This window comes from Nicotiana sylvestris, chromosome 7 (genome assembly GCF_000393655.2).
Source record: "Nicotiana sylvestris chromosome 7, ASM39365v2, whole genome shotgun sequence".
Classification (NCBI taxonomy): domain Eukaryota; kingdom Viridiplantae; phylum Streptophyta; class Magnoliopsida; order Solanales; family Solanaceae; genus Nicotiana; species Nicotiana sylvestris.
In genome coordinates, this window is record NC_091063.1 from 72,676,218 (window position 1) to 72,687,539 (window position 11,322).

General features: G+C 34.7%; 1 protein-coding gene across 1 annotated transcript; it reads left to right on the forward strand.

Annotated features, from left to right (window-relative positions):
* Positions 1-4,978: 4,978 nt before the first annotated feature.
* Positions 4,979-6,777, forward strand: LOC104239867 (large ribosomal subunit protein uL2-like). Its single transcript, XM_009794596.2, has 2 exons — positions 4,979-5,490; positions 6,289-6,777. Exons 1-2 carry the CDS (start codon positions 5,051-5,053, stop codon positions 6,629-6,631), a joined length of 783 nt encoding a protein of 260 aa, XP_009792898.1. The 5' UTR covers positions 4,979-5,050; the 3' UTR covers positions 6,632-6,777.
* The last annotated feature ends 4,545 nt before the right edge of the window (positions 6,778-11,322 follow it).

Here is an 11,322-nt window from a genome sequence, read left to right on the forward strand (position 1 = left end):
GGAATATTTTCTCTGGGTCTGAGAGTCCTTCAAGTACTTCTCCAGTCCTCGTAGAGTTTCTAGGCATACACTTGTGCAACCACGTCAACAACCGTAAAAATTTTTCAATCAAATCTTGGTGTAGAGAAGACTGACTATACTAAGAATTTGTTGTATTTCTATCAATGGTAATTGATAATTCCGTTAACTCCCCGGCTTTGATCAAGCCCAACTATGCCCTCTAAAAAGGACTCTGCAGACGTTGCAAATATAACCCGAGTATTACGCCCAGGGTCGAATCCACAGAGAGTTAACCTATCAATCACTATCTTTAGAACTACTAAACTCTTGAGAATCAATTTCCCAAACTTTTGAATAACAGTTGAAGGTTTGTTTACTAACTAAGATTACAAGTAAATAACGAGTTGTAAACTAAAATGCTAAGGTTATGATGAGATAAAGCTAAGGTAAAGATTTCCCCTATTGATGGAATCCCTTCTGTTTATGCTTCATACAAATGTACCAACACTTCTCTATCAATCATGAACGCTCGTCTTACCATAAATCTCTCCCGAGTAATCACAGTAATATACTATTGCACTCTCCCGAGATACACTAGCTAGCTTTAATTAACACAGTTCACTTAAGATTGCACCCAAGGCTTCGTTATCCCTAATCCCGCCTTTAAACCCGCAGTTATAGATTCCTCTTATACTTTAGGAGTGGTGTTATTCAACAATAACCTAAATATGCACTCTCTCCCGAGTTATGCACACTAAATAGGCACAGCTAATTGAGGATCCTGTCAATTAACTACAACAAGAACATAGTTGAATAAATAAAGATTGAAACTAGCAATTTGTATTCACATAAACAAGAAGTTCATCCCCCAATAGGTTCCATCAAAACCTTAGACAAAAGATTTAGCTACTCATAACTATGGGTAAATAAACTAAAACAATATTCATAATAAAACTTGCAAGAAAAATAAAGAGAAGAAGAAGCCAAGATGTTTTGGGTGATCTCTCACACTTGTTCTTCTTCCAAAAATACTCTCCAAAACAATACATGCCTCTCTTGGGCGGAGTCTAATGTTTAATATAGGGTTTTGGGCTAAAAATCCCGTGTTTTGCACTTTAGTCCCTGAAATTTCCGCCTCCTGCCGCGGTTCTGCCGCGGTCGCGGTGGAACCGCAGCCAAGCAGCTCCTCTGAATCTCCTTCTGTCCGCGAGCATCCTTCACCGCGGTTCTGCCGCGGTCGCGGTGGAACCGCGGCAGAGTCATTTTTCTGATTCTTCAGCCTGTTTTGCGTGGTTCACTTGGCACATTTCACGGTTGGCCTCTCTTTCTTCATTTTTTTGACTCCAAAAGTGCTCCCTAGCCTTCCCTAGTCATATATAACCTGCAAATCATGAAAAGCACTAATAAGAGCATTTTGTTATCACTTTTATTATTAAAACTATGCAAGAAGGCGGTTATTTAGGGCCTGAATATAGTTAAATTCACCTATTATCAGTAAACATCACCAATGGTGCTACCCCATTGACTAGTACAGATAGAAAAGGAATTTGAGACATGCCATCGATGGATTGACAATCCAGTTTTCATTAATTTTTATTTGAACTATTTCATTTTTGGGAAATCCTCTTGGAAAATTAGAATCTTTCCAGAGAAAACACAGTAATCTCGATAAAAACAACATTATAAAACTTTAATAATCGCTACAATATTTTGCTGGCATGCAATCTAATGTTGGAGAGAATGTATTAATAGATCAAAGAGTAGAACATGTAAAATATCAGCAAGTCCTTCCCAATATTTAAATTAAACCACTGAAAGTAGGGAAGTTTACAAATTTCAATATATCTATATGAATGTCGTTTTTCCTAGTACAGTTCCTAACCCATATCTTTACGTATAATTCCTCTACACTTTTTAGTAACGAATCCCTTAAGCAAGAGGATTTATTATCCTTTAAGATACAACATATCCAACTCTAGCGCCTTAACCATTCAACACGGAATATCTAATGTACAAAAATACAAAATAATCAATAATCTTTACCGTGACAAGTGGTAACATTGAGAATGTTCGTTGAGATTTGAATTCGAATACACTCTGCTGTGAACAATGTTCGGAAACCAAACTAAAATAAAAGTACACTATTTGATGTTGAGAATATTATTCATTCAACATGGAATAACTAAAATTTGGTTACACCAACAAGGAATTCATTGTCAACGTGTGGAATTTGATTTAGACATATTATTGTTGCTGCTTTTTTTCGAACATACATACTATAAAAATGTATTGATGCACTTATGAAATTAAAAATCTGTTACTATATTAGTATTGCTCGTTAAGCGACTGAGGATCTTAGTTTTCAAGAAAATTTTGGACTGTTATGAAGTTATCCAATTTTTATTCAATATCGAACAATTTCATTCTTCAATATTCGACTTCGGATAGAATTTTTTTTTTTTTTTTTAAACCTATAGCTTAGCTCTTCACTTTTTTTTAGTCCATTAGTACTCCTATGTTTTAGTAGCACGTTCAAAAGTTGTAAATTTGACATCCCAAAAATATTTGTCTTCTAGTAATTCGATTCAATAATAAAATCTCCTTTCGTACACTCAATTAACTATGAACGTTTCCATGCAGGCAAAAAGAGGATATCATGTTTCACGCGTACGATACAATTACTATGTTTTTTCATGGGTCGAACTTTCATAATGGTCACAAGAACTAGCTGGATGAGCGAACAACGTTTGATTTAAGAAATTGAATATTTCACAATTAGGTATAGAGGAGTGAGGTCATGAAACGGGGTTATTTAAGATCGTGCGATATAAAAAGTATAAATCCTACTCGGTATTTCCTTTCTCCTTCATGTTCTTAACCTTTTTCTGCTTGAAATCTTTGTCAATTAGACTATGTCTCGATCTAAACTAAAAAAAATTTCCAATACTTTTCTTTTGGTACAGATGTGGGACATTATTCATTCTTTTCACTTTTTTCTTTTAAACTAATTCTTAGCACTATCTTCTTTAACCTCACCCTCACCCTAAACATAGCCAGAATCAAGCACCCTTTAATTTAATGGGAAAATTTATGAACAGATTTTTTTTCTAAAAATTTATTGGTTAATCCATCAGAGTTAGTGAGAAGTTGAAAAACCTACCATATACTTAAAATGATTTTGTCAAGTATGAAGGTAATAACACTATATAGATACTAGGGTGACAATTTGAGCTCAAACCCATTTGGCCCGTTCAACCCATCCAAGGTTGGGCTGGTCATGACCCGCCCAAGATTGAACTCAGCCCATCTTGACCCAACACATTTCATGCCATTAAAGTTAGAGTTTTTTACATTGTCAGTTACTTCTTAAATAATATTTAAATAAAGATCATTACTTTTGTTTTATTCCAAAAAGAGCACATTCATTTACAATTACAGTATTTTTCCGAAATCATGTACGTTTAGTACTCTTCAAAATTTTAAACATAGTCCACAATTTAAGGAATTAATTTTGAACCATATTAATCTATCCATATTTCTCTCCCATCATTAATCTATACTTACTATCTTTATGAAAGTTCCCGCTTTTAGAATCCCCTTTTTCATTATTGTATCAAACACAGTCTTAGTAAATTCACATTTTTATTCCATGTTTGAAGGTGTATATATACATATAATTTTTTACAATGTAATTTTAAATATATACATATGTAATGAATATATTATGTATATTTTCCTATACCGAACATGTTTATGTCTATTCAACGTATAATTTTGCACGCATAACGTATAAACAAATATACATATTCAATATATGTATTATGTATATTTAGTGTAATTACATATACTTGATGAGGTCAATATATAGTTTAAGTATATTTGACATTTGAAATATATACTCCGTATAGGTGATATATTTTAAATTTATATTTGGTATACATTATGTACAAACAATAACATATAAGTGTATACATATACTATTAGGATATTGAAACACACACATTTACTATGGAAATAATTTTAAGTTTACAGATTCATAAAATACTTATAATTTCACTCATCTAATTATATTTTTATTAATATATGTGAAAATAACAACTAAAAAAACTAAAATAAGTGATACTTTCCTTTGGATGATTCGTACATATATGCCTTTTGGTTTGTGGCATTAATGTTAGAAGAGAGATGTGTGTTGAAAGTAATTAAATGGGTTGTATAATCTTATCAAACATTTTGGTAGAGATAAGTATTAATATGACTAATTTTCGGTAATTAATAGGGCTGATTTTGGGTCCTTTATTTAATTAGAATTTGTTCACGGAAACTTGATTTTTGCTCCAGCATTATATGTTTTGGTCAGGACTATAATTAGTTAGGTGCTAGTTTGTTAATTACTAATTCCTGCTAGGAATCTGAAAATTTTCTTGAATATTGGCTAATTATGTTTTTTCCCCTTAAAGTTACGTTGATTTTTAGTCCAAATTGATCCGTGATTAATTTTGCTAAAATATCTTTAAAATAATCTTTTTTTGTTTGATATATTATAGTATATGACCATAACAAAAAAAAAAGTTTTATTTGATAATTAAGCAATTTATAAGAAAACAATACACATTTATTAAAGCTTGGTATGATGAGTTGGACGGGTTGGACTGTGACATAAATTTTAGCCCTACTTGAATTAACCCATCTCAGCTCAAGTTATTTTTAGGCGGGTCAATGATCCGTTCATTTATTGACTCAACCCATTTTGACCCCAAAATCAACCCAATCCGCCTGTTTGACACCCTTAATAGATACGATATGAATAACAAATAAAGCATAAATTCAAGAAATATTTTTACTGAAATTCTAAAACTTACATAGTTAATAATGTGGACTGGGTTGAGAATAGTGATGGGCTGAAATCCAATACTAGTATGTCGGCCCAATTTTAAACTAGGGCTTCTTCGGCTTCTCTTCTCTTAAACCCTAATTTGCATACTTCATATAGCATTTCTTTAACCCAGCCGAGCAAGCTCGAGAGAGGGAGAGAGAGAGAGAGGGCGAAATGGGTCGTGTGATCAGAGCACAACGTAAGGGAGCAGGGTCAGTCTTCAAGTCCCATACCCACCACCGTAAAGGCCCTGCCCGATTCCGTTCCCTGGACTTCGGCGAACGGAATGGTTACCTCAAGGGTGTCATAACGGAGGTTATTCATGACCCAGGTAGGGGTGCCCCATTGGCGCGTATCACTTTCCGTCACCCGTTCCGTTACAAGCACCAGAAGGAACTGTTCGTGGCTGCTGAGGGTATGTACAGTGGCCAGTTCGTTTACTGTGGGAAGAAGGCTACTCTCATGGTTGGGAATGTTCTCCCACTCAGATCTATCCCTGAAGGAGCTGTCGTTTGCAATGTGGAACACAAGGTTGGTGACCGTGGCGTTTTTGCCAGGTGCTCTGGTGATTATGCTATTGTCATCAGTCACAACCCCGATAACGGAACCACTAGGTATATATTAATCGCTCCTTTTCTTAATATGTTGTTTTTAGTTAATATTATAGTAATTAATCAGTGGCAAGTGGTTATAATGCTTTACTTGGTTATGTTATTCTGGTTCTTGTAGTACCTTTCTACATGATTTTTTTTGGCACGATTATGTTGTAATGGTCGATTTGTTGGGCAGATAATTTAGGTTTAACAAATAACCTACAGTATAAACAAATGAATAGCAGTATGTTGTAATCCCAATTGATCTGATTTGTTATATATGTTTTTGGTCTACAGCAGTATGTTCTATACCCAATTGATATGTGCATATCTTGAACCTTGTTACTGAAGACTCTTAGTTGTTAGTCTGTACCTTTGCATTTTGTTGAAGGAGGATTGTTTGTGCCAGCAATTTCCACTTAAGAGTGAAACTTTGATGTCAAAAAAAAGAGTGAAACTTTGCTGTCTGTAATGTCATTTCTGTCCACTTATATCTGTTATTTTAGAGTCCCTGTGATATTTTAGGTACGGACATTCGATCTGATGTGTTTGCACTATTATCAAAATTATGAACATTCATCTTTTTATGAACTGACAGTGCGGGTTTGTCCAGTTACAACACTGTCCAATTTGTTGTTTAACTGTTTGTGTTGAATTGTGTGAAATACATTCAACTTTCCTTGTAAAATGTTATTGCCATTTAACCTATGACATGTGGTTTGTACTTTGCACATTGTTGTGACACTGTTGTCACACCCTCAACAAGTATGTTCAGATGTTTGTTGAAATTTATTTGACTCAATTTTACTTTTGACACAGGATTAAGCTGCCATCAGGATCCAAGAAGATTGTTCCCAGTGGGTGTCGTGCCATGATTGGTCAAGTAGCTGGAGGAGGACGTACTGAGAAGCCAATGCTTAAGGCCGGTAATGCATACCACAAGTACCGGGTAAAGAGGAACTGCTGGCCCAAGGTTCGTGGTGTTGCTATGAATCCTGTGGAGCATCCTCATGGTGGTGGTAACCATCAACATATTGGTCATGCTAGTACTGTCCGTCGTGACGCACCACCTGGCCAAAAGGTCGGTCTTATTGCTGCAAGGAGGACTGGTCGTCTTCGTGGTCAAGCTGCTGCTACAGCTGCCAAGGCTGACAAAGCTTAAAAAGTTTAGCTTGTTACTGTTTTTCCCTACTTGTTTCCTGATTAAGACTTTTTAATTAACTATTTGGTACTGAAATTATACTAAATTTTGCTCTGATGTTGAGTAGCAAATTTGTTTTAGATATCCATATTTGGACAAGTTTGCCATTTACCGTTTTCATTCCTTTAGCTCCTACTGTTTCCCTTGGTTTCATCGTCTTTCTTCTGTCAGTGCATAAAGTGTGATACTTCTTTTCAATTTTGTGGGCTAGCTGTTTGCATTATAAATCAGTTTTATTGATGTTTGTTTCTTTTGGTGCTTAAGTTAGAGCTTGAGGTAGTGATGGTTGTTCATTCAAGTAGTTAGATTTACAGCAAAAGGTTGTCTCGGGCAATTTCTTTGATAGGATATTGGCTGGTATAACACCAGTTAATTTAAAAGTGGAATGTTCTATATTTGCCAGTTAGGTAAGTGACATTGTGACTTTGTAACGAAATTGTATAGCTTAAATGGCTGGTATGGTATATGGTAGTAAGATTTAGCAAACCCTTGTAGACGATTCCGTCACGGGTTTGGTGGCAAAATGGTTAAAAGAAAATAGTTAACTACCCGTATTATCCACTAAAATTTGAGTTGGATGATGAACTATTTAAAAACGGGTCAAATATGGATAAGAATCATATTATCTATTTAGAAAATGGATAACTAATGAGTAACCAATAGGTTTAATTTTTAATTTTGTAAAGCACTAAATTGGGGGTTCGTCAAGTTAGGAAAATTAAGAATTCTCCCAACATTGATTATATGCAAGAAGTCATGGATAATATGGTTACTCATATTATACGCCGGTTAACCCGTTTTCCATCCGTATTAAATATGGGTTGAGTCGGATAATTTATTCGTTTTTTCATTACCCGTTTTTGACCCAAATATATCCGACCCAACCCGCCAGTTTGCCACTCTCAGTGACAAGTAACCGAATAAATTCACAAAATGCTCCTCTCGTAAGAGAAATATTTTCTCTGTTTTTCATGTATTTGTTACTACTAACAACATTGCGAGCGGCATGAAGTATTGACCTACTTGAGAAGTGAAAGGAGAGGTAGATATATTTTGAACAAGCAGATTGGAACCAAATGATTTCTACAGCTAGAAAAAGAGAGCTTGGTGAACTTGATTTGTAGCATGTTTGATTAAACTTCTAAATTCTCCTTATTTTGAGATGTGCTTTTCAAAAAAATATTTTTGGTGAAAATTTGTTTGTGTTTGGGTAATCAATTTAAAAAGCACCTTTGAGCAGCAATTAGTATTTGACCAAGCTTTTAAAAAAGTATTTTTTTAAATGTATTTTTCTTAAAACTGCTTTTCAAAAAAGTGTTTCTGGGGAGAACCTACTTTTTGTTGCTCCTCAGAGACTACTAGCTCGTTTGGCCAAACTGCAAAAATCAACTTGTTTTGAGAAGTGCTTTTTTCAAAGTACTTTAGGTGAGAAGCAGTTTGTGCTTGGCTAATTAATTTGAAAAGTACATCTGAGTAGCAATTAGTGTTTGTGCCAAGCTTTAAAAACTGCTTCTACATGTATTTTTCTCAAAAGTACCTGTCAAAAAAGTGCTTTTGGAAAGAAGTGTCAAAAAAGTGCTTTTGGAAAGAAGTTACTTTTTTTTGCTTCTCCAAAATTGCTTCTGCTTCCGTCAAAAGCACTTTTTTCCTTTTAAAAGCTTGGCCAAACACCTTAATTTTAGAAAAAAATACTTTTGACAAAAAAAGCGCTTTCGCATCAAAAGAAGCATGGTCAAACAGGCTATACTACTTCTGCTTATACTCAAAATCACTTTTTTTTCTTCAAAAAGCTTGGCCAAACACCTTAATTTGATTAAAAAAACCACTTTTTACCAAGAAAAAAGCTTGGCCAAACATTCAATTAGTGTCGGGGTTCATTTTAGTCACTCGAATCGATTTCCAACTTCACAATTGTGTAAGGGATTAGTTGAATAACTCAACCTTTTATCTGTGCCAGACTACCAGATAAGCCTGTCAAACAGGCCGGGTTGACCCGTTTCCGGATCGGCCCAGACCGGTTGAAACCTGGACCGGCCCGGATCGGTAGTTAGGTGGCCGGGTGGGCTGGGTTAGGGGGGTTGGTCCGTTCACCTAAATAGATCTAGTTAACCGGACCGGTCAAACTCGGTCAACAAAATTATTGTTAAATTGGTTAACCGACCCGATCCGGACCGTCCCGGACTGGTTTAACAACTAGATTTCTAAAAAAAAAATTAAAAATATTTTATGACTGTTGGTGTCATGTTTATAATTTAATTGTTAAAAGTGGCCTTGAATTATTTTCAATTGAGATTACTCATTTTAGAAGAGTAGTTGGTGTTATTCAAGGAAATAATAAACAATCTAGAGTTAGGGAATTTAAGAATAAGTGTACCGAGAATAACCTTAAGCCTAGATTCATGCCAGACGAAATTATTACTAGATGGAATTATACATACTTATTTTAAATCTTGCTACAAATATAGATCGCCAATAACTGAAGTTGCTAATGCGCATTGTACTGATCCAAACCGTATGTTAACAGCTACTACTTGGGAGGTCATTAATTATTTTGTTAAATTTTTACATAAATTTTATACAGCTATTGTTGAGTTTTCTGGAGCATATTACCCTACTGTTACTATGGCTTTAGTACATATAGCTGAAATTTCTTTTCTACTCTCTGAATTTAAGAAGAAAGAAAAATATAAGGATGTTGTTGAAAAAATGCAAGTAAAATTCAAACAATATTTCTTTCCAATTCCTCCGATTTACTTAATTGGTGCTGTTTTAAATCCTTCTATTAAGATGTCTGATTATCACCAATTAATCAATATTTTATATACTTATATAGAGATTGGACCAACTGAAACCTCAGATATATATGTTTATATGAACAAGCTAAATGATTATTTACAATAATTATATAATTATTATGCAAATATATTTGATGGTGTTGCTCTTAATGTAGATAATGTTCATCCCGCTATACATTGTACCACTTATACTACTATGAATGATGATGAAGGCCTTGATAGTTTTAATATTTTTTTTTACATTTTCTAACACTCAAACCAGTAGCAGGAACATCGATGAACTTCAAGTCTACTTGCAAAAGCAAAAAGAGCCTCGCACAAAGGAGTTTTCAACGTTGGGATCATGGCATGAAAATGAAAAACAATTTCCTGTTCTTTCCGCTATGGCTCGGGACGTGCTGAATGTGCCAATTTCAACTGTTGCATCAGAGAGTGCATTTAGTCAAGCAAAACAACAACTTGGAGACACCCGCCACTCATTGGGAAGCAATACATTGGAAGTTTTAGTATGTTTAAGAGATTGGATTAGATCGGAACGAAGAAATCAGGGACATGAAGATGTTGATAGACCAGAAGACGAGGAACTTCGAGATATATTAACATATGATAACCCATCTGAATTTAACACTCTAGAAGATGGCCAAGAAGTTCATATTAATTATGAAGAACTTACTAAAGCAATGCAAAATCTTTGAATTTATTCTTTTTTCGTTAATTTACTTGTTGTTAAATGTAAACTTCAATTTGTAAGTTTGAATTTTAAAATAAAAAAACACTTGCAATTTATAAGTGCATTTTTTTCCATCTTCATTGTATTCTATATCAAAATTTCAGATATAAAGATTTAAAAGACTTTGCATACTTTTATTCAAACACACTTATGGTAATATATTACTTTATATTAATATAAATTATGATAGTTATACAAAATACAAAAAAAAAAAACACTAACCCGGCTCGGCTCCTTGGACCCGTAACCCTTACGGTTCATTTTTTACCCGGATTGAGCCGGACCTGTTAAGACCGATTTTCATTAACCCGTAACTGGCCCAGATTAGAAACCGACCGGTTACCTTTTTTTTCCAACCTGGACCGGCCCAACCCACCCGTTAACCACCCATACTACAAGACATAAGCAAATGCGTTGTACGGAGATTGAGTATGACCATATCAACTACTTTTTGACTCGACTTTAAATGCATGAATTTACCATATGGTAGATATGTTGTTTTACTCAAAGGGAGAACATTCTACTATCTAATAAGCGGAGTTAGCAAGCACCTGGACGATATGTCTGCCTGGCATATAAAGATACTTCTGACATTTCTTACGTTTAGCGTGCTTAAGAGAGTTGTTCTCACTGCCTTAATATTTGGACGTTATCAATAGCTGAAAAGGAATTGCTGCTTTTATTTGATAGTTTGAGTCCATGAGTAGCTTCAATTCAGGCATTATGAATTGCACGCATGATCAGAATTGAATTTCGGGAAGTTTGGAGTTGATTTAGAAAGAAAATTCTCATTTCAGAAGCTTTAAGTTGAAAAAATTGACTAAGGTTTGATTTTTGAGTAAACGACCTCGGAATCAGGATTTGAAAGTTCCAATAGGTTCATATGATGATTTTGGACTTGGGCGTATGTCCGGATCGGGTTTTGGATGATCCGTGAGCATTTCAGCGCCTATTGTGGAAGTTGACATTTTGGAAGAATTTCATAAATTTGGGTTGCAATGCATTTAAATGTTATCGATATCCGTTTGAGATTCAAGTCTGGGAATAGCTCCATATGGTTATTCTGGTATTGGGAGCGCATCTGAAAGTGGATTCGGAGGTCCGTAGGTCATTTGGCGAAAGTTAAA

Bases quoted from the DNA above. Each gene is read 5' to 3' on its own strand.
- LOC104239867 (XM_009794596.2), top strand. From the start codon at position 5,051: ATGGGTCGTGTGATCAGAGCACAACGTAAGGGAGCAGGGTCAGTCTTC. The intron at 5,491-6,288 runs GTATATATTAAT...CTTTTGACACAG, and splicing joins CCCGATAACGGAACCACTAG to GATTAAGCTGCCATCAGGAT.